We start from the raw sequence: 16,956 nt of genomic DNA on the forward strand, positions 1-16,956 counted from the left end.
TGTGCATGAGAATGAGCCCTCCAAGGAGAGGACCAAAGCCGGCTGTATGTCTGCAGTGTAATAATATACATCATAGAGCCCCCCCAGTCTGCAGTATAATAATATACATCATAGAGCCCCCCCAGTCTGCAGTATAATAATATACATCATAGAGCCCCCCCAGTCTGCAGTATAATAATATACATCATAGAGCCCCCCCCCCAGTCTGCAGTATAATAATATACATCATAGAGCCCCCCCAGTCTGCAGTATAATAATATACATCATAGAGCCCCCCCCAGTCTGCAGTATAATAATATACATCATAGAGCCCCCCCGGTCTGCAGTATAATAATATACATCATAGAGACCCCCCCAGTCTGCAGTATAATAATATACATCATAGAGCCCCCCCACCAGTCTGCAGTATAATAATATACATCATAGAGCCCCCCCAGTCTGCAGTATAATAATATACATCATAGAGCCCCCCCCAGTTTGCAGTGTAATAATATACATCATAGAGCCCCCCCCAGTCTGCAGTATAATAATATACATCATAGAGCCCCCCCAGTCTGCAGTGTAATAATATAGATCATAAAGCCCCCCCAGTCTGCAGTATAATAATATACATCATAGAGCCCCCCCAGTCTTCAGTATAATAATATACATCATAGAGTACCCCCCCAGTCTGCAGTGTAATAATATACATCATAGAGCCCCCCCCAGTCTGCAGTGTAATAATATACATCATAGAGCCCCCCCAGTCTGCAGTGTAATAATATACATCATAGAGCCCCCCCAGTCTGCAGTGTAATAATATACATCATAGAGCCCCCCAGTCTGCAGTGTAATAATATACATCATAGAGCCCCCCCAGTCTGCAGTATAATAATATACATCATAGAGCCCCCCCAGTCTGCAGTGTAATAATATACATCATAGAGCCCCCCCAGTCTGCAGTATAATAATATACATCTTAGAGCCCCCCCAGTCTGCAGTGTAATAATATACATCATAGAGCCCCCCAGTCTGCAGTGTAATAATATACATCATAGAGCCCCCCCAGTCTGCAGTGTAATAATATACATCATAGAGCCCCCCCAGTCTGCAGTATAATAATATACATCATAGAGCCCCCCCAGTCTGCAGTATAATAATATACATCATAGAGCCCCCCCAGTCTTCAGTATAATAATATACATCATAGAGCCCCCCCAGTCTGCAGTGTAATAATATACATCATAGAGCCCCCCCAGTTTGCAGTTTAATAATATACATCATAGAGCCCCCCCCAGTCTGCAGTATAATAATATACATCATAGAGCCCCCCCAGTCTGCAGTGTAATAATATACATCATAGAGCCCCCCCCAGTCTGCAGTATATTAATATACATCATAGAGTCCCCCCCAGTCTGCAGTGTAATAATATACATCATAGAGCCCCCCCAGTCTTCAGTATAATAATATACATCATAGAGCCCCCCGCAGTCTGCAGTATAATAATATACATCATAGAGCCCCCCCCAGTCTGCAGTGTAATAATATACATCATAGAGCCCCCCCACCAGTCTGCAGTATAATAATATACATCATAGAGCCCCCCCAGTCTGCAGTATAATAATATACATCATAGAGCCCCCCCACCAGTCTGCAGTATAATAATATACATCATAGAGCCCCCCCAGTCTGCAGTATAATAATATACATCATAGAGCCCCCCCCAGTTTGCAGTGTAATAATATACATCATAGAGCCCCCCCCAGTCTGCAGTATAATAATATACATCATAGAGCCCCCCCAGTCTGCAGTGTAATAATATAGATCATAAAGCCCCCCCCAGTCTGCAGTATAATAATATACATCATAGAGCCCCCCCAGTCTTCAGTATAATAATATACATCATAGAGTACCCCCCCCAGTCTGCAGTGTAATAATATACATCATAGAGCCCCCCCCAGTCTGCAGTGTAATAATATACATCATAGAGCCCCCCCAGTCTGCAGTGTAATAATATACATCATAGAGCCCCCCAGTCTGCAGTGTAATAATATACATCATAGAGCCCCCCCAGTCTGCAGTGTAATAATATACATCATAGAGCCCCCCAGTCTGCAGTTTAATAATATACATCATAGAGCCCCCCAGTCTGCAGTATAATAATATACATCATAGAGCCCCCCCAGTCTGCAGTGTAATAATATACATCATAGAGCCCCCCCCAGTCTGCAGTATAATAATATACATCATAGAGCCCCCCCAGTCTGCAGTGTAATAATATACATCATAGAGCCCCCCAGTCTGCAGTGTAATAATATACATCATAGAGCCCCCCCAGTCTGCAGTGTAATAATATACATAATAGAGCCCCCCAGTCTGCAGTTTAATAATATACATCATAGAGCCCCCCCAGTCTTCAGTATAATAATATACATCATAGAGCCCCCCCAGTCTGCAGTGTAATAATATACATCATAGAGCCCCCCCAGTTTGCAGTTTAATAATATACATCATAGAGCCCCCCCAGTCTTCAGTATAATAATATACATCATAGAGTACCCCCCCCAGTCTGCAGTGTAATAATATACATCATAGAGCCCCCCCAGTCTGCAGTGTAATAATATACATCATAGAGCCCCCCCAGTCTGCAGTGTAATAATATACATCATAGAGCCCCCCAGTCTGCAGTGTAATAATATACATCATAGAGCCCCCCCAGTCTGCAGTGTAATAATATACATCATAGAGCCCCCCAGTCTGCAGTTTAATAATATACATCATAGAGCCCCCCCAGTCTTCAGTATAATAATATACATCATAGAGCCCCCCCAGTCTGCAGTATAATAATATACATCATAGAGCCCCCCCAGTCTGCAGTATAATAATATACATCATAGAGTCCCCCCAGTCTGCAGTATAATAATATACATCATAGAGCCCCCCCAGTCTGCAGTATAATAATATACATCATAGAGCCCCCCCAGTCTGCAGTGTAATAATATACATCATAGAGCCCCCCCAGTCTGCAGTATAATAATATACATCATAGAGTCCCCCCCAGTCTGCAGTGTAATAATATACATCATAGAGCCCCCCCAGTTTGCAGTTTAATAATATACATCATAGAGCCCCCCCCCAGTCTGCAGTATAATAATATACATCATAGAGCCCCCCCAGTCTGCAGTATAATAATATACATCATAGAGCCCCCCCAGTCTGCAGTATAATAATATACATCATAGAGCCCCCCCAGTCTGCAGTATAATAATATACATCATAGAGCCCCCCCAGTCTGCAGTATAATAATATACATCATAGAGCCCCCCCAGTCTTCAGTATAATAATATACATCATAGAGCCCCCCCCAGTCTGCAGTATAATAATATGCATCATAGAGCCCCCCCAGTCTTCAGTATAATAATATACATCATAGAGCCCCCCCCAGTCTGCAGTATAATAATATACATTATAGAGCCCCCCCAGTCTGCAGTATAATAATATACATCATAGAGTCCCCCCCAGTCTGCAGTGTAATAATATACATCATAGAGCCCCCCCAGTCTTCAGTATAATAATATACATCATAGAGCCCCCCCAGTCTGCAGTGTAATAATGTACATCATAGAGCCCCCCCAGTCTGCAGTGTAATAATATACATCATAGAGCCCCCCCAGTCTTCAGTATAATAATATACATCATAGAGCCCCCCGCAGTCTGCAGTATAATAATATACATCATAGAGCCCCCCAGTCTTCAGTATAATAATATACATCATAGAGCCCCCCCCAGTCTGCAGTATAATAATATACATCATAGAGCCCCCCCAGTCTGCAGTGTAATAATGTACATCATAGAGCCCCCTCCCCAGTCTGCAGTGTAATAATATACATCATAGAGCCCCCCAGTCTGCAGTATAATAATATACATCATAGAGCCCCCCCAGTCTGCAGTATAATAATATACATCATAGAGCCCCCCAGTCTGCAGTATAATAATATACATCATAGAGCCCCCCCCCCAGTCTGCAGTATAATAATATACATCATAGAGCCCCCCCAGTCTGCAGTATAATAATATACATCATAGAGCCCCCCCCCAGTCTGCAGTATAATAATATACATCATAGAGCCCCCCCAGTCTTCAGTATAATAATATACATCATAGAGCCCCCCCAGTCTGCAGTATAATAATATACATCATAGAGCCCCCCCAGTCTGCAGTGTAATAATATACATCATAGAGCCCCCCCAGTCTGCAGTATAATAATATACATCATAGAGCCCCCCAGTCTGCAGTATAATAATATGCATCATAGAGCCCCCCCCAGTCTTCAGTATAATAATATACATCATAGAGTCCCCCCCCCAGTCTGCAGTGTAATAATATACATCATAGAGCCCCCCCAGTCTGCAGTGTAATAATATACATCATAGAGCCCCCCCAGTCTGCAGTGTAATAATATACATCATAGAGCCCCCCCAGTCTGCAGTGTAATAATATACATCATAGAGCCCCCCCAGTCTGCAGTATAATAATATGCATCATAGAGCCCCCCCCAGTCTTCAGTATAATAATATACATCATAGAGTCCCCCCCCAGTCTGCAGTGTAATAATATACATCATAGAGCCCCCCCAGTCTGCAGTGTAATAATATACATCATAGAGCCCCCCCAGTCTGCAGTGTAATAATATACATCATAGAGCCCCCCCAGTCTGCAGTATAATAATATACATCATAGAGCCCCCCCAGTCTTCAGTGTAATAATATACATCATAGAGCCCCTCCCAGTCTGCAGTATAACAATATACATCATAGAGCCCCCCCAGTCTTCAGTGTAATAATATACATCATAGAGCCCCCCCAGTCTGCAGTATAATAATATACATCATAGAGCCCCCCCAGTCTGCAGTGTAATAATATACATCATAGAGCCCCCCCAGTCTGCAGTGTAATAATATACATCATAGAGCCCCCCCAGTCTGCAGTATAATAATATACATCTTAGAGCCCCCCCCAGTCTGAAGTATAATAATATACATCATAGAGCCCCCCCAGTCTGCAGTATAATTATATACATCATAGAGCCCCCCCAGTCTGCAGTGTAATAATATACATCATAGAGCCCCCCCCAGTCTGCAGTGTAATAATGTACATCATAGAGCCCCCCCAGTCTGCAGTGTAATAATATACATCATAGAGCCCCCCCAGTCTTCAGTATAATAATATACATCATAGAGCCCCCCCAGTCTGCAGTGTAATAATATACATCATAGAGCCCCCCCAGTCTGCAGTATAATAATATACATCTTAGAGCCCCCCCCAGTCTGAAGTATAATAATATACATCATAGAGCCCCCCCAGTCTGCAGTATAATTATATACATCATAGAGCCCCCCCAGTCTGCAGTGTAATAATATACATCATAGAGCCCCCCCCAGTCTGCAGTGTAATAATATACATCATAGAGCCCCCCAGTCTGCAGTATAATAATATACATCATAGAACCCCCCCCAGTCTGCAGTATAATAATATACATCATACAGCCCCCCCACACCTGTCTGATCTGGGGTGAACTGGTATGAATGAGTGTCTGCCACATAAAAAAGGTGTTTTACTCTGCACTGTCATACTGGCTACCTGCCACTAGGAGGAGCTCACTACATACACATTTCTACAGCTCCTATTGTGTTCCAGTACATCCAGTCCATGTGTAGTGACCTCCCCCTAGTGGTGACTACATGCAAAGAGATTTCTATAAGTTGCGCAGAGCTCCCCCCAGTGGTGTTACAGGCAGACAGACTTCTATCATTTGAGCAGAGCTCCCCCTAGTCGTGACTTCAGGCAGACAGAATCCTATCATTTGTGCAGAGCTCCCCCTAGTGGTGACTACAGGCAGACAGAATTCTATCATTTGTGCAGAGCTCCCCCTAGTGTTGTCTACAGGCAGACAGAATCCTATCATTTGTGCAGAGCTCCCCTAGTGGTGACTACAGGCAGACAGAATTCTATCATTTGTACAGAGCTCCCCTAGTGGTGACTACAGGCAGACAGGATTCTATCATTTGTGCAGAGCTCCCCCTAGTGGTGACTGCAGGCAGACATAATTATATCATTTGTGCATAACTTCCCCTAGAGGTGTCTACAGGCAGACAGAATTCTTTCATTTGTGCAGAGCTCCCCCTAGTGGTGACTACAGGCAGACAGAATCCTATCATTTGTGCAGAGCTCCCCCTAGTGGTGTCTACAGGCAGACAGAATTCCATCATTTGTGCAGAGCTCCCCCTAGTGGTGACTACAGGCAGACAGAATTCCATCATTTGTGCAGAGCTCCCCCTAGTGGTGACTACAGGCAGACATAATTATATCATTTGTGCATAACTTCCCCTAGAGGTGTCTACAGGCAGACAGAATTCTTTCATTTGTGCAGAGCTTCCCCTAGTGGTGACTACAGGCAGACAGAATCCTATCATTTGTGCAGAGCTCCCCCTAGTGGTGTCTACAGGCAGACAGAATTCTATCATTTGTGCAGAGCTCCCCCTAGTGGTGTCTACAGGCAGACAGAATTCCATCATTTGTGCAGAGCTCCCCCTAGTGGTGACTACAGGCAGACAGAATCCTATCATTTGTGCAGAGCTCCCCCTAGTGGTGACTACAGGCAGACAGAATTATATAATTTGTGCAGAGCTTCCCCTAGTGGTGTCTACAGGCAGACAGAATTCTATCATTTGTGCAGAGCTCCCCCTAGTGGTGACTACAGACAGACAGAATTCTATCATTTGTGCAGAGCTCCCCCTAGTGGTGACTACAGACAGACAGAATTCTATCATTTGTGCAGAGCTCCCCATAGTGGTGACTACAGGCAGACAGGATTCTATCATTTGTGCAGAGCTCCCCCTAGTGGTGACTACAGGCAGACATAATTATATCATTTGTGCAGAACTTCCCCTAGTGGTGACTACAGGCAGACAGAATTCTATCATTTGTGCAGAGCTCCCCCTAGTGGTGACTACAGACAGACAGAATTCTATCATTTGTGCAGAGCTCCCCCTAGTGGTGACTACAGGCAGACAGAATTCTATCATTTGTGCAGAGCTCCCCCTATTGGTGACTACAGGCAGACAGAATTCTATCATTTGTGCAGAGCTCCCCCTAGTAGTGACTACAGGCAGACAGAATTCTATCATTTGTGCAGAGCTCCCCCTAGTGGTGACTACAGGCAGACAGAATTCTATCATTTGTACAGAGCTCCCCCTAGTGGTGACTACAGGCAGACAGAATTCTATCATTTGTACAGAGCTCCCCCTAGTGGTGACTACAGGCAAACAGAATTCTATCATTTGAGCAGAGCTCCCCGTAGTAGTGACTACAGGCAGACAGAATTCTATCATTTGAGCAGAGCTCCCCCTAGTAGTGACTACAGGCAGACAGAATTCTATCATTTGTGCAGAGCTCCCCCTAGTAGTGACTACAGGCAGACAGAATTCTATCATTTGTGCAGAGCTCCCCCTAGTAGTGACTACAGGCAGACAGAATTCTATCATTTGTGCAGAGCTCCCCCTAGTAGTGACTACAGGCAGACAGAATTCTATCATTTGTGCAGAGCTCTCCCTAGTGGTGACTACAAGCAGACAGAATCCTATTATTTGTGCAGAGCTCCCACTAGTGGTGACTACAAGCAGACAAAATTCTATCATTTGTGCAGAGCTCCCCCTAGTGGTGACTACAGGCAGACAGGATTCTATCATTTGAGCAGAGCTCCCCCTATAGAGATGTTTTATATGAATGTTATCTCCATATACTGGTGGAAATGAACTTTAATTCAGTCGCTTCCTTTTGGCAGATCGCCCTTGTACCTGTGCGCACTATTCCATTCCTCCCTGGTGAGAGCGGGCCCCGGCATTGCGGCGGCAGAGGTAATTGACCTCATATCAAATCTCCAGACCAACATCTGTGACAGTTTTTTACTGCATTTAACAGAGCCTGAGGAAGGTCTATCCAGGCCGAAAACGTTTGCTCTACTAACAATAAAAAATTACCTGATTTTTTGGCACAAATCTTCGTGTGAAGCTCCTTTTCTTATTCTTTAATTCAGTTGTGTTATGTTTGGGGGGCTCTTAGTTAGGCCCCTTCTGCGTTTCATTATGGGGGGCCCCATAATAGTTTAGCTGTGACGGATCGGCGTCCTGTACTGACATCCATGGCTGAGTGTCGCTGAGAGCTGCTGAAATGAATATATCACAAGTCCTCTGACAGCGTCTCCTCCTCCTCCATGTTATTCCTCGCGCCACGACTCAATGTGACACCGCACTCCGCTTAAGTGACTGGATCTAAATATCACCCCATGCCTGATTAACTCCAATTAGACCCTATTAGGGCTGTCGGTGGCAGAGCGAGGGCGGGGGATGGGGAGCAGGAGCTCTGCCATTCATCTGCTATGGAGCCAGGAGGCGAGCGACAGAGGGGGGGGGGGGGGGGGGGTCAAGATGATTATGATCCCGATGGAAGTTATTGATTACAATGTAACAGGAGAAGGAACCATCCGGAGCTTCCGTCCTAATGCTAAATCTGTACCAGACCCCCTATAATGTATCGTCTATAGTACTGGCCTCTTCATAGACACCTTATTGGCCCCCTATGGCTCCTGAAAAAGGGGCAAATGCAGTTTCTGCTCCCTCTGTACCCCGTCATGGTCCACCCCCATGTCACTTCATACTTGTCTTTCTTCCAAAAACAGCGCCACGCTTGTCCATGGGTTGTGACTGGTATTGCAGCTCCATAGAAGCTATACCGCACACAGTCTGTGGATCTACGTGGCTACAAAGCAGCCATGTTTTTCTAATCCTGGACAACACCTATAAGGGCCAACATATGGGTCACATCCTAAACAGAACATGTTTCCGAGATCACCCCATTGTCTAGGGTCTGCAGCTCATTCTTTAGGGTTCCCATAGGGATAAGCATTGGTTTATCGGGGTCTCAGAGGGGCAGCGAAGGGGGTGAGTGATTGAATTCACATCTGTTCCAAAAATCCTGATTGTTTCCGGTTTCCATAGTGATTGGCACCGGCCCCTCCGCCGCAGTATATTACACTACCTGACGGGTGGCGGGGATTAGCATCAAAGTCAATTGTAGCGCATGGCGGGAGTGTGGATGATTAGAACGCACTCGATAATAGTGCGACACTCAGATCTATCACCACTGCAAAGCTTTATAAAGGGTCTCCCCACAAAATAATACTATTCAGCCCCCATCATCCTCCCGGCTGGGGGACAGCTACCCCCTATCTGCCATCATGGGGCTGTTACCCAACTTCCAAAAGACCGTGAATGGCATACAATACTGCTCTATTACATAGCGTTACATTCTCCTCTTCATATGCTGCCTGTGTGTCAGTCTATACTGTAGTCTGGGATTCTATTCTTAAACTAGGAAGCTTCAGTAGTTTGTAACAGTTCTAAAATACACGGCGTAAAGTGCAATATGGCTTCACGGCCTGCGAAATCCGCAATTCTGTGCACACGTCAGCTCTTCCTGGCAATAAAAGGGTGTTCTCAGTTTTTCATGATGTAACTCCGGGCCCCCCGGGGGGTTCTCATGTGTTAGTTGTCTCAGCGTTGCGTTAAGCATTTGTCCGCTATTGATCTGAGGGCTAACAATAACCTTGCTCCAATTTAGCCGTGTGCTGACATTTCGCTATTTTTACTGCCTTTCATTAGCCCTCTGATCCTCACGTGGATATTGATGAGTCCTGGACAAAGAGCTGACAATTGAGATGACGGCCCGGACGGCAGCAATTTACTCAGGATTATCCTACAGGTTATTGCTGCCCTGGGAGCCGTGCGGGCCATGATGTGAATGGCCCCCGGGGTCTCCAGGCATCGAGAGTATCATAGGAAGGAAAAGGGGCAAATGCAGTGTCGGCCTGAGGTTCATGGGGTCACCACATAAAATGGTTCTGGGGTCCGCCCAGGGGCGTAACTACCGGGGTAGCAGCGGTAGTGGCTGCCACAGGGCCCGGGACATTAGGGGGCCCCTGGTGTTTTTTACTTTTTTTTAATAGGCTGTTACGTGCTGCAGTATAAGCTTACTACTTGTATGAGTCTTGTTTTGAGGCACTGTATGGCGCCATTATTTATGATGAATCATTGCACTTCTACACGAGTTCAAAGAGCAGCAGCTAGGCATGCTGGGAGTTGTAGTTTCACAGCAGTAGCGTAGTATTGTTAGGGCTGGAGACTAATCATTTAATGTAAGATCCAAGTAAAGACTGACAGGTCTGGGAAGACCCCACTTAATTTACAGAAGGGGCTGACAACCCCTAGATAAGCAGGGTGTAGTGCTGGCCATAACATGCAGACGTGTGAATACGGCCTATGTGTATTGTAAGTGCATATGGGGCCATTATCTTTGAAGAGACCTTTTGACTGATCTCAAGTCTCCTGCTTGTCTCCTGGTCAATGGACAATGGTAAAGCAATGGACAGATCTCAGGTGCCCGGATACATTTCAGGTCCCTGAACACACCGCTTCCCACCTTACAAAACAAATCTGCAAGAGCAGCAGTAAGTGCATGTCACAGACAAGAGCCCTGGCCATTCTGTTTTGGGCCTCCCCTGGGGACGGTGCTCTTCTCGGGCCGGCAGATGGGATTCCTTCTGCAGGGCATATGCTGGAGATACAACCAGCTCTGCACTTCTTATTACTTAATTAGGACTTTGCTTGGCGTGTGGTGGTGCACGTGGGCCCGGGCTGATCAGAAGGTTCCCGGGATGTTAACCATATATATACAGGGCACAGATTTGCAGCTTGATTTGGCCGGGGGTTAGCTGACCATTCAGTGCGTGAGATTCCATGGCCTGGAGCGAGCCCCATGGCCATATACAGCATTTATTAATCTTTACTGTGAATATCTGGAGTAGACGCGAAGCCTTCCTTCACCTGGGGCAAAAATGCACTTCATCACCCTATGCCTGTGCATGTGCCAGGCCGAGGTTGACTGATTTCTTGGCACCACCGGCTCTAACTTAGCTACAGTAGGAACCAATATTACAGACACATAGTCTTTATCCAGATCAAGCATGTCATGACTATGGTTGGTAGTTATTATACCTTACACTCCAGTCACTTCCAGAGCTGCATTCAAACTTCACCTAGCTGCCCTTGGAAACTTTTTCTGCACAAATCGGTCTAGTGCTGTGTAACTCGTCTAAGCTCCTACACTGCAACGCTCTCTACTAACAGCCAATCATGTGGCTTGTGTCAGCAGCTCTGGTTGTGAGTGGAGTATATGTCATCATGTAGTTCAAGCATGTTATAAAATTAAGTCAACAAAGTCTTAAAGGGGTATTCCCATGAACATGGCCATATTAGCTTGAAGAATTAAAAGTGAAACATTCTTGGGCTCACCTTGCGGACACCTCGATGTTGGAGATGGCATAAAAATACTTCCTCAGATTATCTCGTTGTACATAGGTTCCACCTAGCGCTGGCCTTAAGAGTCGTAGCCGCAGGTCGGTGAGAGTGAAGAAGTCTTTCAAACCCTTGGCGCTCTCCATCCTGGTGTACAAGTTCTCCATCTTTCTCAAGTCTGGACCAGCAAAGATGGCGAAACGATCTCGAACCTCAAAGACCACGTTCTTCTCCTTCTTGGAGCCTGCCCAGCGGGAGTATTCCTCAGTGCACAGCACGCGGCTAACGTTGCTCGCTATTAAGTTCACCACCTTCTTGGGTGTCATGCCAAACGCTTCGATACAATCATCAGCATAGTATTGGTAGGGGTGCCAAGTCCTTCCATAGTCCAAAGATTTCTCCAGCATCATGGCGGTAGGGCGTCCATACTCGAAGGTCACCACAATGTCATCCGTTAACTCTATGGTTTTGTTCCATGACATGGTGATGTTGGCGACCAGCGGCTCGGGGTATCGTTTCCAAGTGACGCTTTGCCAGTAGGTGGCCAGACCTTCTTCGTCCTTGTCCACCATGAGACTGGGGGGGTGGGCCAGGTCAGGGGTGGAGGCATCGCATTCATCGCTGCAGAGGTATGGGTTCTCCTGCAAGGGGCAACAAACAGAAAGTTCAGTGACTGAGAAATAAGACGTGGCCCATGAGGCCACATAGGAAAATAGAGGCTGGTCCTGGCCCTGAAGGACTGCAAAAAGTGACTGGTGAATGAATATACCAAACTTGGTGAATGTGGTGGTGGGGGGTGAAGTCTTACCATGAAGAGAACAACACAAGCAGCCCAACCTGTACAGAAACATTGTATGTGCTCCTAGACTGTTCTTATTACACTTCCGTATAGCGCCCATATAATAACACCACCATACAGTGCCCATATACCACCACCATACACTGCCTATATAATACCACATGGTAACACCATACGGTGCTCACATAATACCACCATATACCACGACCATACATTGACCACATAACACCCTCCTGCCCATATCAGACAGACTTCCCCTGTAGATTTCTGCTACTTGAGGTCCATGAGACAGATGATCTAGTGTATTGGGTCTGGGTGTGACCTGGCATCATATGTGACATAATGGGCACCAATCCCCTATATACTAGATGCCATTATATAACGCTTCATCTTCTTCGAGGCGACTTCCCCTTTAAATCTCTCTAGCACCATTGCCTTTCTATAGACTTCCAAAGCCTCCAAACTGATCCATGGGCAGGAATTCTCCTCGATGCTACTTAGCAGAACATTTCCCCTGGTAATGTAATAAAGGTCATCTATAAGCTGCGCTGCGTTCCCGGGATCTCCCGAGGATCCTGAGAGAGGAGCTTTAAAGGATCAACCAGAAATTCCATATAATGATTCTGAAATGATGTGCAATAGGGCGTGAATACTAAGTGATAAGGACTGGGGAGCAAACAAACCCAGCGGGGCCCCCACACCCACCCGCCACCGACAACCAGGATCACACATATATAGAACATCTTATTGAATCCCATCTCTGTTCATCCTGAGCGCCCTGGTTCATGAGCAGAGTTACTACTGCGCATGAGATTTTCTTTCAGTTCTTCACCAATTCTAGGATCTCTGCTTGTTCTCAGGAAGTAGCCTATCCTGGCCTAATACTTACTCGCAGCTGCGGGGTTGTTACCATTGTGGCCAATCGTCTCCATTTCTCTCCTGTCCTGATAGTTTGTTACAGTCTACTGATACATTGTAACAAACCCTGTAACGATCCTCCAGTGACAGTAATGGCGAGAAACAGAGACATAACATCTATTAGGACGCTGCAGAACTTTTCCTTATTGACATAAAACCAGATGATTTTGTAATTTTTATTTCTGGAATTTTGTAGCAGCCCGGCGCCATTTATCGTCCCACTCCCCCCATTATTCTGACTTAGCACTTGTCTGGTAGAACATTGCGGTGAGCACTTTCTGCCTCGCACATAGATGCTTTGGTCTACATATTCCACAGCTGCAGAACAGGTGTCAGGACAGCGCAGCAGATTCATCATAGACCCATCCCCCGCTGTACGGTCACAGGATCTACCCATTTATAGGAGCGTTCATAAATAGAACATACAGATCCAAGAATTATATGAATCCCTCACAGTCCTGAGCCGCCAGGTCCACGGTAACAGAAATCTGCTTCTATCTGCAATGGTCCCCTGTTTGGAGCCTGCAGTGTAAAGGATGGAGGTTTTCATTGCGATGCTTGTGGCGACATTGTAGGTGTCTAATGTAATTGTGTTTCCTATACTGTACTTATACGTGTGCCTATAAAGGCCTGTGATATAGTTATGGCTACTAGCTACTATGGCTGCTGGCTACTATTCTTTACACTGCAGGCTGCAGCTGGTGTAAGACATGGCCAATACAATATTGCACATCTTCACCACCTGCATCAACTTGAGAACTCCTCATCCTGTAGTAGCTGCCCCTCCTTTGATTCTGGTGCAGTTGAAAGTTTTCCTCTTGCCCCCACCGTTTCTGAACAACCAATGCTGGGCGTTTGGTTCCAGTATGCTGACTAGACTCTCTGATGTCACATGGGTGGCGTCAGACAGGAGTAGGAAAGGGGTGTGACTGAGAGCCCTGCCACTGTCCACCTCTGCTTGGAGCTCCTGAGCCACACCCCCTTGTCTGCTCCTGCCTGATACCACCCACTTGACATTAGGGAGTTTAGTTACCATGTCAGACACCAAAACTACCAGCGCTGATTGCTCAGGGACGGTGGGGGCTAGAGATAAATTTCCAATTGCCCTGGAATCAGTGGAGGGATGGGTATTACAGGGTGAAAAAAGTTGGTGGAAGTGGCCCGCACGAATCACGAAAAAAGCTAATGTGAAACAGGGGTGAGGCTGTAATGTGGCCGCATTTTAGCATCATTACTAGACCCCCTTTACCAAACTGAATGTAGATCACCATACGGTTCTAGTCCAAACCTGGAGGTCTCCATCCATCCCAAAATCCCAAAAAGAACCCCAAATGCCACAGCAGGCCAGACCTAAAGGGGTCCAGAGGAAACCTCCAGAATTTTGCCATTTCTTTCTATTTTTCAGTTTTCAGGATCTCAGGACGGCTATCGGAGCTCTGTCATTGGATGTCCATCACGTGACCAGGACCGGTAAACAACGGAGGTTCCTATGAAACGACAGCAAGCAGAGATCTTGCAAATCAGGAAAACGGCTGTAATTTCCAGATGTCATGACTTGTGGCTATGATGGGGTTAAAAAGCCCCTTACACAGCTAATCCCATCTGCTCTGTAAGCAAAAAATAAAGGGACAGGCGAAAGGAAAAAAAAAAAAGCCTTCTCTGCAAAGAAGCTATTTCCTGCCTACTGGTAAGACAACTCTGAGTCGAAATAAATTATTCACACGACGGAAATGGGGCCCTTGTTTCACAGAGTTTCTAAATCTGGCTCCTAAATGCGCTCATTCGCTCTCTCGTTGAGGATTTATTGATTGCTGCATTTCGCTGGCATCTTCCTAAAACCTAGCCGTGTACGATCCATAAGTGACTGGACTGCAAGGTCAGGGAGGGTGACACCTTCTATAGGGGACCCTCAATGTACGGCCACAATGTTACCTGCGGTCCGGGGCCTGGGCAGTGACCACAAGAGCCTGGAGTCAACGTACAACTACTAAAAATACATCCACAATAGATATGTGACAAGATGACGAATAACCACTATATACACACATATACGAGTATATTTATATAGATATGTATAAATTCTAAGAAAAAAATATCAGGCAGTAAATCTCTACAATATAAAGATTTTCCTTCTTGGTTTCTCTCCCGTTAAAGCGCACGCTGCAATACCTATTGATTCCCCTTGATGGCACTCATTAAATACATTGGATAAGGCAGCGATTTCTGAGTCAGTCGCTCCGTTGCCGGCAGCGTCTCATCGCCGAAATATGGGATAATTGGCAGCAAACAATTTATATATATGTAAAAAAAAGTTTATGTCACTAATTAAAATTTTTTTGGGAGGGGATGTCTATTCTTTTCATTTTTTTAAAAAAATTTTCTTTCCCTCTCCCACACTAGCACTAAGCAAAGTGTTCTCCAACCACTGGTCACTGTATCTAATCCTATCCTGTGTGATACTGTATACTGAGCTGTGTATCTAATCCTATCCTGTGTGATACTGCATACTGAGCTGTGTATCTAATCCTATCCTGTGTGATACTGACTTCTGAGCTGTGTATCTAATCCTATCCTGTGTGATACTGACTGCTGAGCTGTGTATCTAATCCTATCCTGTGTGATACTGACTGCTGAGCTGTATCTAATCCTATCCTGTGTGATACTGACTGCTAAGCTGTATCTAATCCTATCCTGTGTGATACTGACTGCTGAGCTGTGTATCTAATCCTATCCTGTGTGATACTGTATACTGAGCTGTGTATCTAATCCTATCCTGTGTGATACTGTCTGCTGAGCTGTGTATCTAATCCTATCCTGTGTGATACTGCTGAGCTGTGTATCTAATCCCTATCATGTGTGATACTGCTGAGCTGTGTATCTAATCCTATCCTGTGTGATACTGACTGCTGAGCTGTGTATCTAATCCTATCCTGTGTGATACTGACTGCTGAGCTGTGTATCTAATCCTATCCTGTGTGATACTGTATACTGAGCTGTGTATCTAATCCTATCCTGTGTGATACTGTATACTGAGCTGTGTATCTAATCCTATCCTGTGTGATACTGTGTGCTGAGCTGTGTATCTAATCCTATCCTGTGTGATATTGTATACTGAGCTGTGTATCTAATCCTATCCTGTGTGATACTGCATACTGAGCTGTGTATCTAATCCTATCCTGTGTGATACTGTATACTGAGCTGTGTATCTAATCCTATCCTGTGTGATACTGACTTCTGAGCTGTGTATCTAATCCTATCCTGTGTGATACTGTATACTGAGCTGTGTATCTAATCCTATCCTGTGTGATACTGTATACTGAGCTGTGTACCTAATCCAATCCTGTGTGATACTGCTGAGCTGTGTATCTAATCCTATCCTGTGTGATACTGTATACTTAGCTGTGTATCTAATCCTATCCTGTGTGATACTGTATACTTAGCTGTGTATCTAATCCTATCCTGTGTGATACTGACTGCTGAGCTGTGTATCTAAACCTATCACATACAGTCCTATGAAAAAGTTTGGGCACCCCTATTAATCTTAATCATTTTTAGTTCTAAATATTTTGGTATTTGCAACAGCCATTTCAGTTTGATATATCTAATAACTGATGGACACAGTAATATTTCAGGATTGAAATGAGGTTTATTGTACTAGCAGAAAATGCGCAATATGCATTAAACCAAAATTTGACCGGTGCAAAAGTATGGGCACCTCAACAGAAAAGTGACATTAATATTTAGTAGATCCTCCTTTTGCAAAGATAACAGCCTCTAGTCGCTTCCTGTAGCTTTTAATCAGTTCCTGGATCCTGGATGAAGGTATTTTGGACCATTTCTTTCTACAAAA

The 16,956-nt window shown here is 45.3% G+C and overlaps 1 protein-coding gene across 3 annotated transcripts in view; it reads right to left on the minus strand.

The window, feature by feature from the left end:
- NTNG2 (netrin G2) overlaps window positions 1–16,956 on the minus strand; it is a 65,471-nt gene that overhangs the window by 23,270 nt on the left and 25,245 nt on the right. For all 3 annotated transcript variants that reach the window (XM_075260279.1, XM_075260278.1, XM_075260280.1), the window contains exon 3: window positions 11,387–12,030. In XM_075260279.1, coding sequence (XP_075116380.1) covers window positions 11,387–12,030 — 644 coding nt within the window. The remainder of the gene's footprint in view (window positions 1–11,386; window positions 12,031–16,956) is intronic.

The sequence above is a fragment of the Leptodactylus fuscus genome, chromosome 11 (assembly GCF_031893055.1).
Source record: "Leptodactylus fuscus isolate aLepFus1 chromosome 11, aLepFus1.hap2, whole genome shotgun sequence".
Taxonomy (NCBI): Eukaryota; Metazoa; Chordata; class Amphibia; order Anura; family Leptodactylidae; genus Leptodactylus; species Leptodactylus fuscus.